The 18,468-nt window shown below is 45.9% G+C and overlaps 1 protein-coding gene across 1 annotated transcript in view; it reads left to right on the forward strand.

Annotated features, from left to right (window-relative positions):
• Positions 1–18,468, forward strand: part of LOC139274627 (interleukin-18 receptor accessory protein-like) — an 84,739-nt gene that overhangs the window by 42,045 nt on the left and 24,226 nt on the right. The window contains exons 6-7 of the mRNA XM_070891305.1: positions 1,114–1,182; positions 5,508–5,634. Coding sequence (XP_070747406.1) covers positions 1,114–1,182; positions 5,508–5,634 — 196 coding nt within the window. The remainder of the gene's footprint in view (positions 1–1,113; positions 1,183–5,507; positions 5,635–18,468) is intronic.

The following is an 18,468-nucleotide window of genomic DNA, read 5'->3' on the forward strand; positions in this document are numbered from 1 at the left end:
GGTTGCAGTTGGCTTCCTGACACGCTTGGAATTTTTGCACATTTAACCCCCACCTGCATCCATTCATACTTGCTCACCCATGTTAAAATCCCCCTCTGATACACTCAACTAAGATAAATGCAATAACTTTTGCAAACAATGGAGAAATGTCATGTGGTCAAATGTCATGTGATTAAGCATCACTTGAGCAGTGTAACGTGATTGAATGTCAAGTAATCAATGGTCACATATCAAATCTCCAGGAATACATCAAACCAGAGTTGGCAACCCTAGGTGAAGGAGAAACATGTGAAAGTTAAATGATTGAGCACTAGAGTTCGTGGGAGGCATTGAAACCTTCTAATCCTATCCCCTCTAATGGAAGGAGGATGAATGATCAGTTCATAGAAAGTGGCATAAGTGCACCATAGCACCCTCAGAAAGAAAAGTAATGATAATGGTTGAGATGAAATTACAAATTAGTTAATCAAGAATGAAGAAAAAAGGGTGCTGAAAGGAATTGAAGTTAAAACTGCATCATTTTCTGCCAAATGCTGAAAAATAGCTGCCCAAAGTGGGTGACATATTCACTCTCAGAGCTTTCCATCACACCAGAAAGTTGTCAATTTTTTCTGCCAGTGCTGTTTAGATCCTTATCAAATAGATTGTTTATTAGAATCAAATATATATTGTCCTCACAATCGTGGCTCTGTAGTGCATACATTGGACCTTATATTAACTTACGTTAATTTACTATGAAAGCCTGGCAAGAGAAGCTTGAATATTTGCCCTAATAGTTTCTGCCCACCTAAAATACAGTGGGACTCTGGAGAACTCTCTATAGCTTGATTTACATTGGCCTGCAGGATAGAGGGTAAAACTTGGAAAATCAGAACCAATGTCCCTACCTAGCAACGCTAAAAGTAGATTAACATTTTGTTTTTGGAGATAATCTCAGCGCTGACTGATTCCATTTCCTTTGGTTTCTGCTACGTGACATATTGTGGTATTGCTCTGATAAAATAAGATTAGTTATCTTAAATTGTATAAAAAGCGTTAAACCTAAAAGAAACAAAACAAACTGACATCACAGCACTCTGGGTGTGACAATTTTACAAATGTTTTTTATTTCAGTTGGTGACACAAGGAATACTCCAACCGTCATTGACCCTCATGGAGTAAAAACAATTGAAGTAGAGCTTGGTAAGTCAGGACAAGTTTTCATTTGTATGGCATAAATGTGCATAATTTTTTAGATTCTGCAATCCGACACTGCCAGAGGGGAATAGCACATCTCGGGAAATCAATGACTACCCACTGAGAGGAGCTCCCTATGAGTGCTACTCCCCACTGGGAGTGTCAGATCATAAATTCACCCTCTATATTATAAGCCTCAATACTAAGGAATTGTGTGGGCTGATTACATTGTTGTCCCATGTTTCCACAGCTCCGCGTCAGGGATCAGATCCCAATTCACAGTTCCATTTTCAAACTGGCAATTTTTTAGGCAAGAGTTAGGCTTTGTTACTGGTATGTGCAAGCTTTATGCAAACGTGCCTCCTCTCTGGAAATCTGAGAAGGTCCCGACTGCGGATAAGAGACCTTCCACTGCATACTGCTCAGCCATTTCCTATGGATGCATTTGAGATCCTGAGGCATAGCTTGCTCAAACCGGCTTCTTAATGGTGGATGCATATTATGGCCAGTGGCGAAGCTATTTTTAACTAGGCAGCGTTGCTATATTTTGCCCAATGCATTAGTTGTTCTTGCTGGAAACTCTTATCTTTGCATTTTTGTTTTTTTTTGCTGCCAATGCTTTCCTTCAGTACTTGCTGTGAGCATTTAAATGGCACTGAAAAGCTGCTGAGCATGGGTATTCCTAGCTAGGTTCTGAAAGTGCGGGATTCTTTAAACAAGGAAGAGTTTTTGAGGAGCTCTAAAATGCCACACATGCATCAAGCAAATGATAGATGCTGTTGTTGCATGCAGCAATGTCATCATTGCTGTTCCTGTGGAAAGGAGACATTAACTGGACAAGATATTTAGCTGTCACTGGGTGGTAGAGTTCCCTCGAGTTCAAAGTACTGCAGTTGGTACCAACTTGGGCATGACATAATGCACATCAGCGGCTGTTATCCAGGAAGCAGACACGATGCCTTTGTTGTGTGGTGGCTGTTGTATATGCAAGCACTCTAATAACGACTCCACGAGATAAGGGTATAGTACTTGAACAGTAGTGACCGTAGTCCTTTATTGCAGCTCCTGGAGTGAGGACACCAAGAGGTGAGCTCCCTTTTATACTTGGTTACCTGCAGTGTACAGGTGACCCTTAGGTCTCCAGCAGCAGCACCCTCTGGTGGTATAGGTATAGTGTATACAGAGTGAAGGTACATTCAGTAGTCAGGTGTTACAGTACATACATTAACATGCATACATAACAACACTCCCTCCTAAGCCTTTCCCAAGTCCTTATTGCCATGACATGGGGAGTTGATCAGTAGTGGATGGTGGGGGGTTGTGGTGAGGGTTATGTGGGTGCCAGATGTGATCCATGTGTTCGTGGCTGCACACTTCCATTTTCCCCCCCATACATAGACCACGTGGGTGTCACTGTTGGAGGATTCCGCAGTGGTGGAGCAAGTACATGTTGTTATGGATAAGGTACATACATTGTTGAATGGGTAGGTGGTGGCATTTAGTGGCGGGCCAGGCCACAGGGTGGTGTGGCCTCCTTGTTCTCCATTAGTGGTGGAAGTCTGGTCATTCTAGGTTCCGTCGGGGAAGCTGGAGGATACTGGCCTCTTGCTCCCGGTGCTGGTCCTCGTGGCCAGGTGGGGTAGGGCCGATCTGGGGCAGATTGCCAGTGATGGTGACTATGCTGCACATTGACCGCTGTCCCTACAGTGGGTATGATCCCACTGGGTGTGTGTGAACCCTTCCTGGGGCATCACATTGGTCCCAGAAGCGCAGGTTACATAATCAGGTAGCCCGCTGGACCTGGGTGTTTCCCACGGGGGGTTATCTTTGGCATTGTTAGCACACATGTAGAACCCGGCATCATTTCTCATTCTATCATTAGCATACATGATACATTGGCTCCGATCGCAACTAGCCGACTCGACATTGTTATATCTCTTTACACTTTCACATTTGTCACTTACAATGTTTTCTTGTGTATTATCAGTATCTCTATACAAGGTTACATTTGGATACCTGCCTTTGTTGGTTACATTTGACACGTTAGCATTACTGGCATCACTGTTCAACAGTACAAACTTGTCACGTACATCACTTTTTGAAGCATGCGTTACATTTCTCCCATTAGCATTGCTGGCATCACCATTCAACAGTACATTTATATATCTGCATTCATTTATTACACTTTTATCTTTAATATCACCGGCATCGCCGTGCCAAGAGTGGAACTGTCCCTTTAATTGTTTTGGGTTGCCGGTCTCCTTTAAGAGGGCCTTGCAATCTTACCCCAATCCGGTTCGCCGCTCGGTAACATGTGTTGCTCCCTCAACGCTGCCCCTCGTGGTCTGGTCACGGCCATCTTGATTCCAGGTGCTTCGCCTTGTGGTGCGAGCGCCATCTTCTTCCTTTCCATGAGGTAGGCTGCGGTGATCCTTCTCTCCCCAGGTTCTGCCATGGACGCCGGGAATCTACTTTCTGCGCCGATCTTCTTCCCTCGGAGTCCTGCCGCTGAAGTCCGGAAGGTGAGGTCTGGTCGTTCAGGTTGGATCATCTCGCCGTTGGGTTGTGCAGTCTGTGTCGTTGCCGCGCAGTCGAGTCAGACGATAGGATTTTCAGGTGCCGCGATGGATCCAAGTTTGGGGCTGCGTAGGATGTCGATTACCGGGGCCCGGAGGCCTTCATCGCTCCAACAGATTTGGACTTACTTCATCCATCTTCTTCCCAGCAGCGTTGGACCATCACCGGCAACGATCTACAAAGGAAGCTTGTGCATCGCGCCGCCATGGAATACTTGGACCTCCACGCTGCTAACGACTGGAATGGTGCCTTTTGTGTAGGTGAGCAGCTTTGCCTGGATTGGGGACATTTTGGGTCATTTAGCAGGATTGTCCCAGAGTTTCTCAAAGGCTGTCTGATTCATCAACGACTGGCTCGCGCGTGTCGATCTCCATCGAGACTGGAATCCCGTTGATTTCTACTTCCATTTCCCATGGGGAACCCTCGGTGGAACAGGTATATTTTCCGTATTCCTCTTCCAGGGGCTGAGCAGCTTTGTCTTCATCAGCGCTGGAGTCCGGGTGATCGGCCAACTCTTCAGCGACTCAGTGAGTAAAACTTCTTCTACACATTTGCTGAAGGTGACCTTTAGTGTTACAGCCTTTGCAGGTATAGTCTTTATATCGGCACTGGTGGGCCCTGTGGTTTCCTCCACAGCGCCAGCAATGGGCTAGCCGGTTGGCCCCATGTGGCGGACTCAGGGTTGTGGAACTCGGGGCAGCAGTCTTGCCTCTGAAAGTCGCCATTCAGTTCACTGTACTCGTTGGGTTGGCGTTCTGGGTGTGAGTCATCATCTGTTTGGAGTCGCAGACCAAAATCATGAATGCCTAGCTCACTTTGATTGCCTTCTGCAGGGTGACCGCAGAGAACAGTTTATGGAGGAGGCCCTCGTGGCCGATTCCAATAACGAAGATGTCCCTTAGTGCTTCGGTGAGGTGGTCGCCAAAATCACATGGTGCAGCCATCTTCTCAGATCTGCAGCATATTTAGCTATTTCTTGGCCTTCATGCATCCATGGTTACTGACCCGACTGAGAAAGTCTCTAATTACAGAGGAGCACCTTGGCCAGCAAACCTCATCTTCTCTTTGCTGTCCCAGGTCAACCACCTGGACCTGAGAAGAGTGTCATACAGTTTTGAGGACAAAAATGATGTACAATGCTTGAAATGGTACCATGCAGAGGGTGTGTTAGTTTCCAATTTATATATATGCCATCACTGACAGTGCAAAGTACAGTTACCTTTGCCTTCTTTCTAATAGCAGCAAATGTTTTCCTCATTTACAGCCAGACACAAGGGACCTGGGTGACTACAGAGGCTCGATCAGCATCCTTCATCGATGCAGCCTATACCTGTGCTTTTAACAGACAGTGATATCCAACTTCAAATTGGGACACCCTCCTTTGTTGCACCTCTTGCAAGAGGACCTCTAACCATTCAGCACTAAGGAGCAATTTTCTGCCCCCATCACAACTTCCTTTTAATGGCTGGCGAGTAGCCCTTTAAGAGCAGCCGCTTGTCAAATTTTGCATTCCTCAGCTAAGTGTGCTTCAGGTCAAGCTCGCTCGGCAAGCGTTTCCTAAGCCTATAGTTTATTCAAATCAGGAGACAGCCTCTTATTGGAAAATTGAGGTAGTCCAGCACTCTGCATTACATGTGCAAGCAAGCCCATGCAGTGAACCAGTTCAACACCCATGATTGAAAAAAACGCCGCTTGTGTGAGGTGACAGGTGCACTATATACACCATTTCTAACAGTTTACACATTTTATTCCAGGAAATTCTGTACAGTTAGTGTGCAAAGTTTATTTTGGTTATGAAAGAAAATTTCACCCTGTAATCAAATGGTTAACAAATGGCAAAGATGAGACAGAAAATATGAGACTCCAGCAGGATGACGTTCAGTAAGTACTAAGCCACTGAGACTCAGACTGTGTGTTTTTGTTATCTATATTGTAAGCTAACTGGGTTAAAACATCTAAGAAAATTATTCTTCGCTCCCTCCATTCAGATTTAGCTATTAATAGCCCCGAGACACAGGGCTCAATTTTCCCCAGTTATCTGCGCCTTTTTTTTGGCATGTGCCGCTTTTTTTGGCCTTAATTAAAATATACAAGTTTCCCCAAAGATTGTGCGCCAGCGTAACTCAGTTAGTTAGGATTTTTTTCAGGTTAGTTTTTTTTTGCGTCACAGTAACCTGATGTCTGCGTCAGTTTTTCACTTTTATGCAAGTTTCGGCCAACTTACAGTTTTCCTAGGATGGCGTATGTGACCACTCCCAAAAAACTTCTGGGCGCTTAAGAAAATCAAACCCACATTTAAAAATCAATGTTTGCCGAGCCCCAGTGTCCAGGCAAGGGAGCGATTCTGCCGGCCGACACTCGAGCCCGGTGAGAAGACTTTTGGTCGGTGGTGGGTTGGTACTTTGAAAAAAATCTAAAATTAAACAATTGCATTAGACTTCAGTGCCCGAAATGTCCTCATTTGAATGTCTAGCTTCCCGTTCGAAGCAAGCCTATTGCACAAGCACAGACCTGGGTGTTGCCCATATTAGGGCATCGACCTTGGGGAGAGAGAGAAGAAAAAAGCTTCTCATGCTGCTTTGAGCTTCTTGCAAAGGTAAAATTTAATCATGGGTGCAGTACTGACAATGCCATACCTTGTGCATGTGGAGGAGACGATTGATTCAACGTTATCGCATGAGGAACCTCAGAGTCTGTAGGATGAAGGGCAGGAGGCCTTACCCACATCGGTTATATAGAGACAGGTGTTCGTACCTGCACCTGAGTGATGTAGACTGTGTGAGAAGGCTGGGTTTCCGCAAAGATGTTGTAACCGAGATCTGTGAGTTGGTAAAACCTAGAAGTGTCAGGAGGACTGCTTTGTCAGTTAAAGTGAAGGTTACAGCTGCACTTTCATTCTATGCATCTGGATCATTCCAGGCCACAACTGGGGATGTTTGCACCATTTCTCAACATGCAACACATATCTCCATTCGGCAGGTGACTGCTGCACTATATGCCCAGAGGAATGATTACATAAAGTTCCTCATGACCGTCCAGGCAATGCATGACAGGGCTGTGGGCTTCTCCAGGACTGCTGGCTTCCCAAAGGTACAGGGCTGCAATGATTGTACCCACATCACCTTGCGAGCACCTTTGGAGGATTCCGAGATGTACAGGAACAGAAAAGTCTCTGTTAATGTGCAGCTCGTGTGTGACGACATGCATTGCATCATGTCAGCTGATGCAAGATACCTTGGGAGCACCCATGATGCATTCATCCTATGTGAGAGTGTTATATCTGCCATGTTTCAGCAGCAGCCAGAAGGGCTGGCAGCTGTGAGACAAAGGGTACAGCCTCGCCACCTGGCTTATGATGCCCCTACGCATAATCCAGATGGAAGCTGACCAGGAATAAAACATGCCGCACATTGCAATGCGCAGCATAATAGAGAAGACCACTGGCATCTTGAAACAGCATTTCCGATGCCTGGACCATTCCGGAGGCTACTTGCAATACTCTCCTGAGATTGTCGGTCAGTTCACTGTTGTGTGCTGCATGCTGCATAACTTAACCATCATGAGGCAGCAGCAGCTGATAGCAGAAGACCCACCTGAGGTGAGAGTGGCTGATGATAATGATGAAGAAGATGCAGATCACGAGGAGGAGGAGGACGAGGAAGCCATGCAACTACCTGAGCCTGGAGCACGACGGCGGAGGAGGGTGGACCGTCATGCCCCTTTAACGATTGCTCGAGCCTTGCGCCAGCAGTTCATCGATAAACACTTTGCTGCCTGAAGGCTCAGCGGCACCTATTCCACATGGACCATGTTTACTGTTTGGACCTGTTCCATAATGTTGTGTTGTGTTAATGGAACAAATAATGGAAATGATTCTTCTTTACTTCAAAAAGTTGTGTAAATCAAAAATCGAACAACTAATGTAAATGATTCAGTTATAATTTAAAATATATTTTATTCAAAAGTTTAACAAACAATTGGTTGTACTTAACTTTAATAAACATATTCTTGTATCAAACTTTAAAATTTTCAGTAAAGATCACTTACAAACTTTAAGATCACTTACAAACTCTAAGATCACTTGCAAACTTTAAGATCACTTACTAAGTTTTAAACTTGTAAATTTACATAACTTACAAAAAACATTTAAGTTGAGAACAGTTATAATAGTAACAACAATAATAACACCACCACCAACAACAACAGCAAAGAAAGGCCGCACCCACCTCTCCTCCAGCTTATTCTAAGACCGCCCGCTGCGCTTGGTCTTGGTGACTCCACTTCCGCTGACCACAGGTGCCCTGCAGCCTCTCTCGGGTTGGTACCAAGCTTATTCTTTTGAACATCTTGAGTAATGCGCACTGCTTGATGGGGGGCACAGGGGAGGGGGGGGGGGCAGCCGGTAATGGGGATTGGAATGGGACTAGCAGTTGATACTGTCAATGGGCGTGGGGTCTGGGTGTGTTCCCTTATTGCAGCAGCTAACTCCAACATTCCCTCCCTCATGTGCCCTGACAGTATCTCAAGTACCTGCAAAATTCCCACTCTCATGTTTGCCGACAGTGTATCAGCTACTTGCCACATTCCCTCCCTTGTGTTCACCAACAGTGTCTCAACTACATGCAACATTCCCTCCCTCATGTCCACTGACAGTGTTTGAATTACCTGCGACATTCCCACCCCCATGTTCGCTGATAGTGCATCAGCTATCTGCGACATTCCCTCCTTCATGTGCACCAACATTGTTTCTCTGGACTGAGATATTCCCTCTCTCCTGTTCCCAGACAGCGTCCTATTTCTCATAAGACACCCCAATCACCCACCCCATTGATGGTATCCAGGAGTGATCGGGTAAGGTCAATGCTCTCAGCACTCATTGCCATCATTTCCACCACATCTGTTAGATCCTGCACCTCAGAAGAGCGCGGTCGAGCTCTCCTTCCCCTCCTCACCCTGGGTGTGGCTCGCTGCATCCCAGTGGGACCTACAGCCTCGGACGGTGGGGCCCTAGGTGTGCCTTGCTGCATCCCATTGAGACCCGCAGCCTCAGATGGTGGGGCCCTGGTTGTGCCTTGCTGCATCACACTGGGACCCGCAGCCTGGGACGGTGGGCCCTGGGTGTACCTTGCTGCCTCCCACTGGGATCTGCAGCCTCAGACAGTGGGAAACCATGGAATGTCCCACCAACACTCAAGCTGACTGGGAATAAAACATGTCACAAATTGCGACGCGCAGCATAATAGAGAGGACCATTGGCATCTTGAAACAGCGTTTCCGATGCCTGGACAATTCCGGAGGCTACTTGCAATACTCTCCTGCGATTGTCAGTCAGTTCACTGTTGTGTGCTGCATGCTGCATAACTTAACCATCATGAGGCAGCAGCAGCTGATAGTAGAAGGCTCACCTGAGGTGAGAGTGGCTCATGATGAGGAGGAAGATGCAGATGACGAGGAAGAGGAGGAGGACGAGGAAGTCATGCAACTACCTGAACCCAGAGCACGATGGCGGAGCAGGGCAGGCGTTATGCCCCTTTAATGATTGCTCGAGCCTTGTGCCAGCAGTTCATCCGTGAACGCTTTGCTGCCTGAAGGCTCAGCGGCAACTATTCCAAATGGACCATGTTTACTGTTTTGATCTGTTCCATAATGTTGTGTTGTGTTAATGGAACGAACAATGGAAATTATTATTCTTTACTTCAAAAATTTGTGTTAATAATGGAACAAATAATGGAAATGATTCAGTTATAATTTAAAATATATTTTATTCAAAAGTTTAACAAACACTTGTTTGTACTTAATTTTAATAAACATATTCTTACATCAGTTAAGATCATTTACAAACTTAAAGATCACTTACAAATTTTTAAACTTGGAAATTTACATAACTTACAAAAAACTATTAATTTGAGAACAGTTAGAAACATAGAAACATAGAAAATAGGCGCAGGAGTAGGCCATTCGGCCCTTCGAGCCTACACCGCCATTCAATAAGATCATGGCTGATCATTCCCTCAGTACCCCTTTCCTGCTTTCTCTTCATACCCCTTGATCCACTTAGCCGTAAGGGCCATATCTAAGTGGCCCTCTTGAACATATCCAAAGAACTGGCATTAACAACTCTCTGCGGCAGGGAATTCCACAAGATAACAACTCTGAGTGAAGAGGTTTCTACTCATCTCAGTCCTAAATGGCTTACCCCTTATCCTAAGACTATGTCCCCTGGTTCTGGACTTCCCCAACATCGGGAACATTCTTCCCACATCTAACCTGTCCAGTTCCGTCAGAATCTTATACGTTTCTATGAGATCCCCTCGCATCCTTCTAAACTCCAGTGAATAAAGGCCCAGTTGATCCAGTTGCTCCTCATATGACAGTCCAGCCATCCCTGAAATCAGTCTGGTGAACGTTCGCTGCAATCCCTCAATAACAAGAACGTGCTTCATCAGATTAGGAGACCAAAACTGAACACAATATTCCAGGTGAGGCCTCACTAAGGCCTTGTACAACTGCAGTAAGACCTCCCTGCTCCTATACTCAAACCCCCTAGCTATGATGGCCAAAATAACATTTGCCTTCTTCACCGCCTGCTGTACCTGCATGCCAACTTTCAATGACTGATGAACCATGACACCCGGGTCTTGTTGCACCTCCCCTTTTCCTAATCTGCCGCCATTCAGATAATATTCTGCTATCGTGTTTTTGCTCCCAAAATGGATAACCTCACATTTATCCACATTATACTGCATCTGCCATGCTAACCTGTCCAAGTCACCCTGCAGCCTCTTAGCGTCCTGCTCACAGCTCACACCGCCACCCAGTTTAGTGTCATCTGCAAACTTGGAGATATTACACTCAATTCCTTCATCTAAATCGTTAATGTATATTGTAAAGAGCTGGGGTCCCAGCACTGAGCCCTGCGGCACTCCACTAGTCACTGCATGCCATTCTGAAAAGGACCCGTTTATCCCGACTCTCTGCTTCCTGTCTGCCAACCAGTTCTCTATCCACGTCAGTACATTACCCCCAATACCACGTGCTTTGATTTTGCACACCAATCTCTTGTGCGGGACCTTGTCAAAATCCTTTTGAAAATCCAAATACACCACATCCACTGGTTCTCCCTTGTCCACTCTGCGAGTTACACCCTCAAAAAATTCCAGAAGATTCGTCAAGCATGATTTCCCTTTCATAAATCCATGCTGACTTGGACCGATCTTGTCACTGCTTTCCAAATGCGCTGCTATTTCATCCTTAATGATTGATTCCAACATTTTCCCCACTACTGATGTCAGGTTAACCGGTCTATAATTACCCGTTTTCTCTCGCCCTCCTTTTTTAAAAAGTGGTGTTACATTAGCTACCCTCCAGTCCATAGGAACTGATCCAGATCGATAGACTGTTGGAAAATGATCACCAATGCATCCACTATTTCTAGGGCCACTTCCTGAAGTACTCTGGGATGCATACTATCAGGCCCTGGGGATTTATCGGCTTCAATCCCATCAATTTCCCGAACACAATTTCCCACCTAATAAGGATATCCTTCAGTTCCTCTTTCTCACTAGACTTACTGTCCCCTAGTACATGCGAAAGGTTATTTGAGTCTTCCTTCGTGAAGTCAGAACCAAAGTATTTGTTCAATTGGTCTGCCATTTTTTTGTTCCCCATTATAAATTCACCTGAACCCAACTCAAGGGACCTACTTTTGTCTTCACTAAGCTTTTTCTCTTCACATATTTATAGAAGCGTTTGCAGTCAGTTTTTATGTTCCCTGCAAGCTTCCTCTCGTATTCTATTTTCCCCCTCTTAATTTATCCCTTGGTCCTCCTCTGTTGAATTCTAAATTTCTCCCAGTCCTCAGGTTTGTTGCCTTTTCTAGTCAATTTATATGCCTCTTTCTTGGTTTTAACACTATCCTTAATTTCCCTTGTTAGCCACGGTTGAGCCACCTTCCCCGTTTTATTTATACTCCAGACAGGGATGTACAATTGCTGAAGTTCATCCATGTGATCTTTAAATGTTTGCCATTGCTTATCCACCTTCAACCCTTTAAATAGCCTTTGCCCGTCTATTCTAGCCAATTCACGCCTCATACCGTCAAAGTTACCTTTCCTTAAGAAAAAGCCCTAGTTTCCGAATTAACTGTGTCACTCTCCATCTTAATAAAGAATTCTACCATATTATGGTCACTCTTCCCCAAGGAGCCTCGCACAACAAGATTGCTAATTAGTTCCTTCTCATTACTCATCACCCAGTCTAGGATGGCAGCTCTCTAGTTGGTTCCTCGATATATTGGTCTAGAAAACGATCCTTAATACACTCCAGGAAATCCTTCTCCACCGCATTGCTACCAGTTTGGTTAGCCCAATCAATATGTAGATTAAAGTCACCCATGATAACTGCTGTACCTTTATTGCACACATCCCTTATTTCTTGTTTGATGCTGTCCCCAACCTCACTACTACTGTTTGGTGGTCTGGACACAACTCCCACTAGCGTTTTCTGCCCTTTGGTATTCCGCAGCTCCACCCATACAGATTCCAGATCATCCAGGCTAATGTTCCTCCTTACTATTGCATTAATTTCCTCTTTAACCAGCAACCTACCTCCTTTTCCTCTCTGCCAGTCTTCCTAAATGTTGAATACCCCCGGATGTTGAGATCCCAGCCTTGGACACTCTGGAGCCATGTCTCCGTGGTGCCAATTATATCATATCTGTTAACTGCTGTCTGCACAGTTAATTTGTCCACCTTATTCCGAATATTCCTCGCATTGAATCACAGAGCCTTCAGGCTTATCTTTTTAACACATTTTGCTCCTTTAGAATTTTGCTGTAATGTGGCCCTTTTTGTTTTTTGCCTTGGGTTTCTCTGCCATCCACTTTTACTATTCTCCTTTCTATCTTTTGCTTCTGCCTCTATTTTATTTCCCTCTGTCTCCCTACATAGGTTTCCAACCCCTACCATGTTAGTTTAACTCCTCCCCAACAGCACTAGCAAACACTCCCCCTCGGACATTGGTTCTGGTCCTGCCCAGGTGCTGACCGTCCAGTTTGTACTGGTCCCACCTCCCCCAGAACCAGTTCAAATGTCCCAGGAATTTGAATCTCTCCCTTCTGCACAACTCCTCAAGCCACATATTCACCTGAGCTATCCTGCGAATCCTACTCTGACTAGCACGTGGCACTGGTAGCAATCCTGAGATTACTACTTTTGAGGTCCTACTTTTTAATTTAGCTCCTAGCTCTCTAAATTCGTCTCATAGGACCTCATCCCGTTTTTTACCTATATCGTTGGTACCTATATGCACCATGAAAACTGGCTGTTCATCCTCCCTTTTCAGAATGTCCTGCACCCGCTCCAAGACATCCTTGACCCTTGCACCAGGGAGGCAACATACCATCCTGGAGTCTCGTTTGCGGCCGCAGAAATGCCTATCTATTCCCCTTACAATCGAATCCCCTATCACTTTCACTCTCCCACTCTTTTTCCTGCCCTCCTGTGCAGCAGAGCCAACCACGGTGCCATAAACTTAGCTGCTGCACCCCCCTGATGAGTCATCCCCCTCAACAGTACTCAAAGTGGTGTATCTGTTTTGCAGGGGGATGACCGCAGGGGACCCTGCATTACCTTCCTTGCACTGCTCTTCCTGTTGGTCACCCATTTACTATCTGGCTGTGTACCCTTTACCTGTGGCAAGACCAACTCGCTAAACATGCTATTCACATAATTCTCAGCATCGTGGATGCTCCAGAGTGAATCCACCCGCAGCTCCAGTGCCGCAATGCAGTCCATCAGGAGCTGCAGCCGGACACACTTCCCACACACGTAGTCGTCAGGGACACCGGAAGCACCCTGACTTCCCACATAGTACAGGAGGAGCATAACACGTGTCCGAGCTGTCCTGCCATGATTTAACCCTTAGATAAACTTAATTTGGCAACAAAAATGCAAAATGTTACTTACTGATAAAGAAAAGAAAAAAGAACAGCTACTTACCAATCACCAGCCAATCACTTGCCCCCTTGGCCATGACGTCACCTTTCGATTTCTTTCTACTTCTTTTTTGCCCTCTCTCCCCGCTGCAGCTGCACCGGCTGGCCTTTATAGGCCTCACCAATGCCCTGAACTCCCGCCTCTCCTCTACCGCTGCCTCTCGACTGCCGCTGGCCTTTATAGGCCTCTCCGATGTCCCCAAACTCCCACAACAGTAATAATAATAACAACATGAACAACAGCAAAGAAAGGCTTCGCCCATCTCTTCTCCACTTTATTCGAATCCCACCCGCTGCACTTGCTTTTGTGGACACCATCCCTGCCCGCAGGTGGTGGCACAGTGTTTCTCGGGTTGGTACCAAGCTTATTCTTTCGAACATCTCGTGTAATGCGCACTTCCTGATGGGGAGGGGGGGTGCGGGGGCGGGGGCAGGCGGTAATGTGGAAAGCCCATCTTGGGCCTCTTTCAGAGGCTGGTCTGGGGATTGGAGTGGGAGTGGCAGTCGATTTCGTCAATGGGCACGGGGTCTGGGCATGTTCCCTTATTACAGCAACAAACTCCCACATTCCCTCCCTCATGTTCACTGACAATGTCTCAACCAGCTCCAACATTCCCTCCCTCATGTTCGCCGACAGTGTCTCAACTACCTGCAACATTCCCTCCCTCATGTTCATTGACAGCTCATCAGCTACCTGCGACATTCCCTCCCTCATGCAGTTTTGGTTTCCATATTTACAATAGGATATACTTGCTTTGAGGCAGTTCAGAGAAGGTTCACTCGGTTGATTCTGGAGATGAGGGGGTTGACTTATGAGGAAAGGTTGAGTAGGTTGGGCCTCTACTCATTGGAATTCAGAAGAATTAGAGGTGATCTTATCGAAACATATAAGGTTATGAGGGGGCTTGACAGGGTGGATGCAGAGAGGATGCTTCCACTGATGGGGGAGACTAGAACTAGAGGGGCCGCCCATTTAAAACAGAGTTGAGGAGAATTTTCTTCTCTCAGAGGGTTCTAAATCTGCCTTAGAGAGCTGTGGAAGTTGGGACATTGAATAAATTTTAGCCAGAAATAGCCAATTTCTTAAATGATAACGTGATAAGGGGTCATGGGGAGCGGGCGGGGAAGTGGAGCTGAGTCCCTGATCAGATCAGCCATGATCTTATTGAATGGCGGAGCAGGCTCGAGGGGCCGTATGGTCTACTCCTGTTCCTATTTCTTATGTTCTTATGATGTTTCGGGACATTGTTCCCATTTCTGGTGAGAGTGTTGTTACTTGTCCTGACAGTCCCGATACCTCATCACCCACCCCACTGATGGTGTCCAGGAGTGATCGTGTAAGGTCAATGCTCTCCACACTTATTGCCATCATTTGCACCACATCTGTTAGATCCTGCACCTCAGGAGAGCGCAGTCGAGCTCTCCTTCCCCTCCTCACCCTGGGTGTGGCTCGCTGCATCCCAGTGGGACCTGCAGCCTGGGACGGTGGGGCCCTGGGTGTGCCTCGCTGCACTCCACTGCAATCCCCAGTCTCGGACGGTGGGAAACCATGGAATGCCCCACCAACACTCAAACCACTACTCAGGGAAGGGGCCAGCACCTCAAAGGGTGGCACCTGCATCTCTTCAAAAGTGAATAGAACAGTGGGGACTTCATCCATCCCCTCTCCCACCCCCTCCCCCTCCCCTCACCCACATGCTCTTGGTCTGGAAGGTGGAATTGGAAGATGTTTTCGTCAGGTTCGTCCTCGTCTGAATCTTCTTTTGCAACGCCAGGGTTGGCCTCAAGTTCTGTAAAATATAACAGAACAGACCAATAGTTAGCGGCAGAGGAGGGAGCAGGGTGGTGGCATGAGTCGGCTCACACAGCGCAGGCAGCAGGCTGATTTGAAAGACCATGACGAATTATAGCACATTGCATCAACCGAAGCGTAACTGACAGAGACATCCCCAGGAACCAAAGCATGGCTAGCCCGTGCAATATTTTACATTTTTCAAAGCCAGATTGTGGAATTTGCAGGACTTACCCTCTCCCTCGAGTGTGGGCCCAGCTTTTGCAGTGTTGGTTGCTTTTCTCCAGGCAGGACCCATCAAAGCAGCAACCCCCTCTTCTAAGGTTGTCAGTGGGTGCAGATTTGCCGGGCCTCCTCCTATTCAAGTTCTTTCCCTTTTGTTGTGTGCCACCTTCCTCTGCAAAGATGAAAATATATCTATTTAGAGAGGATATCTTTCTGCTGGGTGGGACATACAAATGGTCACATTTACAATTGCAATTCCATTGAATAAATAAAAATATTACTTACACTAACTACTTGACTAAGGTCCTGCCAATTCTTTTTGAATTGGCCTCCAAACCTCGGGGTGGTCACCATTGCACAGTAATCTTCTGCAAGTTGGTTCCAGCGTTTCTTCATTTCTTTGGGTGGAACTTTTATGTGAGCTCGGCTCGTGTCCAGCTCCTGCCATCTGGCCTCAATTACAGTAACCAGTGCTTCCACTTCATCCTGTAAGAAATTCTTGGTCCTTGAGCCACGTTGCATCTTGTATTGCCACTCCGATTTTTCCAATGAGAATTAAAGTTCTCACATGCAACTGACTCTTTAAAAATGGCCGAATGCAGATTGGGGGCTGTACTGGGCATGCGCGCCCATAGTAATCATGTCAAAAACATAATTGTTTTTCCCACTCATGAAGGGGGGGCATCGTTTTTTTCGGCGCAGAGATTAGCCTCCACCCCCCGAAGCTAAAGGAGAGGCTGCGCGGTGCTAATTTAAAAAAAATAGAATGGGGAAACTTGCTACTTACTTTTTTGGTGTAGTCGGGGCCAAAAAAAATGGGCGTAACTTTTGCAGTACACCATAAAACGGCATTGGGGAAAATTGAGCCCATTATCTTTTGAGATATCTCAAATGGATAAAATTGTCACACAAGTATATCGGCCAACTATACAATATCCCTCAAATGCTAGGGTTACACCAGTCTCGAATAGAACTTATTTAAAAAAGGAGGCAGACAAAAAGCAGGAAACTACAGACCAGTTAACCTAACGTCTGTGATTGGGAAAATGTTGGGGTCCATTATTAAAGAAGCAATAGCAGGACATTGAAAAAGCAAAATTCGGTCAGGCAGCGTCAACATGGATTTATGAAGGGGAAGTCATGTTTGACAAATTTGCTGGAGTTCTTTGAGGATGTAACGAACAGGATGGATAAAGGGGAACCTATGGATGTGGTGTATTTGGACTTCCAGAAGGCATTTGACAAGGTGCCACATAAAAGGTTACTGCACAGATAAAAATTCATGGAGTTGGGGGTAATATATTAGCATGGATAGAGGATTGGCTAACTGACAGAGAATAGAGAGTCAGGATAAATGATTCATTCTCTGGTTGGCAACCAGTAACTAGTGGGGTGCCGCAGGGATCAGTGCTGGGACCCCAACTATTTAGAATCTATAGTAACGACTTGGAAGAAGGGACTGAGTGTAACGTAGCCAAGTTTGCTGATGATACAAAGATGGGAGAAAAAGCAACGTGTGAGGAGGACACAAAAAATCTGCAAAAGAAAATAGACAGGCTAAGTGAGTGGGCAAAGATTTGTCAGATGGAGTATAATGTTGGAAAGTGTGAGGTCATGCACTTTGGCAGGAAAAATCTAAGAGCAAGTTGGATAAAGATTGCAAAGTGCTGCAGTACAGCGGAACCTGGGGGTACTTGTGCATGAAACACAAAAGGATAGTATGCAGGTACAGCAAGTGATCAGGAAGGCCAATGGTATCTTGGCCTTATTGCAAAGGGAATGGAGTATAAAAGCTGGGAAGTCTTGCTACAGCTATATAAGGTATTGGTGAGGCTACACCTGGAATGCTGCATGCAGGTTGATTCCGGGGATGACTTATGAGGAAAGGTTGAGTCAGTTGGGCCTCTACTCATGAGAATTCAGAAGAATGAGAGGTGATCTTATCGAAACGTATAAGATTATGAGGGGGCTTGACAAGGTGGATGCAGAGAGGATGTTTCCACCGATGGGAGAGACTAGAACTAGAGGGCACGATCTTAGAATAAGATACCATCCATTTAAAACAGCGATGAGGAGAAATGTCTTCTCTCAGAGGGTTGTAAATCTCTGGAATTCACTGCCTCAGAGAGCTGTGGAAGCTGGGACATTGAATAAATTTAAGACAGAAATAGACAGTTTCTTAAACGATAAGGGGATAAGGGGTTTTGGGGAGCGGGTGGGGAAGTGGAGCTGAATCCTTGATCAGATCAGTCATGATCTTATTGAATGGCGGAGCAGGCTCGAGGGGCCGTAAGGCCTACTCCTGTTCCTATTTCTTATGTTCTTATGTTCTCATGTAACTTAAAACCATTCACTTGAGTTAATGATGAAATCAGACTTCTACTTTTTCCCACATTTGTTTCTACTTAAGTGGCTTTCTAAATGTCTCATTTATAACATCATTTAACTATACTGAAGAGAATAAAAATTAATATAATGTTACTTGTTACTTGATAAAATATATTGGGGCCGAAATTGCCCCTTCCTATAAGGCCTCTGGCCACCTGAAAGGGTGGCTACGGGGTGGCGTTGAATGGCCGCCGACTCTCCGCAGAGGGGCCGCCATTGGAAATTATTCTTCATGAGTTTTGGAGTGGTGTCCGGGAGCGCTCCCCCTGTTTTCCGTCGCGGTGTGCATGTGCCGCCCCCTTACCGAGTGGCGGGG

The sequence above is a fragment of the Pristiophorus japonicus genome, chromosome 10, assembly GCF_044704955.1.
Source record: "Pristiophorus japonicus isolate sPriJap1 chromosome 10, sPriJap1.hap1, whole genome shotgun sequence".
Classification (NCBI taxonomy): domain Eukaryota; kingdom Metazoa; phylum Chordata; class Chondrichthyes; family Pristiophoridae; genus Pristiophorus; species Pristiophorus japonicus.